We start from the raw sequence: 339 nt of genomic DNA on the forward strand, positions 1-339 counted from the left end.
ATAAAAGAAAGGGTGTTTTTCCAATCCTTTCAGACTGAATTTCTTGAATGAATAAGGTAGATTTGGTATATTGTGAGTATTGAAATTAAACAATAGGCCATTTGTGGATAAACTTTTCTTCCTAATCAGACTTCGTGCTGCAGAAGAGGATGACATCTTCATCTCCAGGCCCAGGGGAGAGGACGGGGAGACCAGTGATGAAGAGGGGGATGATGGAGATGAGAAGGCACATGTCAGACTGCTCAATGACATGAGTAAGATCAGTAAGAAAAAGAAGTAAGTATTTTGATTTAATGGAGAGAGACAAAAATAATGACATGAAATCTGCATAGGCTGGGC

General features: G+C 39.5%; 1 protein-coding gene across 1 annotated transcript in view; it reads left to right on the plus strand.

Moving 5' to 3' along the window:
- The window catches only part of LOC119591389 (U3 small nucleolar RNA-associated protein 14 homolog A-like), a gene marked incomplete in the record, with an annotated part of 13,561 nt that overhangs the window by 3,849 nt on the left and 9,373 nt on the right, over nucleotides 1–339 (plus strand). Inside the window, 1 exon segment of the mRNA XM_037940128.1 lies at nucleotides 130–276. Within this exon segment, the coding sequence (XP_037796056.1) occupies nucleotides 130–276 (147 nt within the window).

Source organism: Penaeus monodon, chromosome 28 (assembly GCF_015228065.2).
Source record: "Penaeus monodon isolate SGIC_2016 chromosome 28, NSTDA_Pmon_1, whole genome shotgun sequence".
Lineage (NCBI taxonomy): Eukaryota > Metazoa > Arthropoda > Malacostraca > Decapoda > Penaeidae > Penaeus > Penaeus monodon.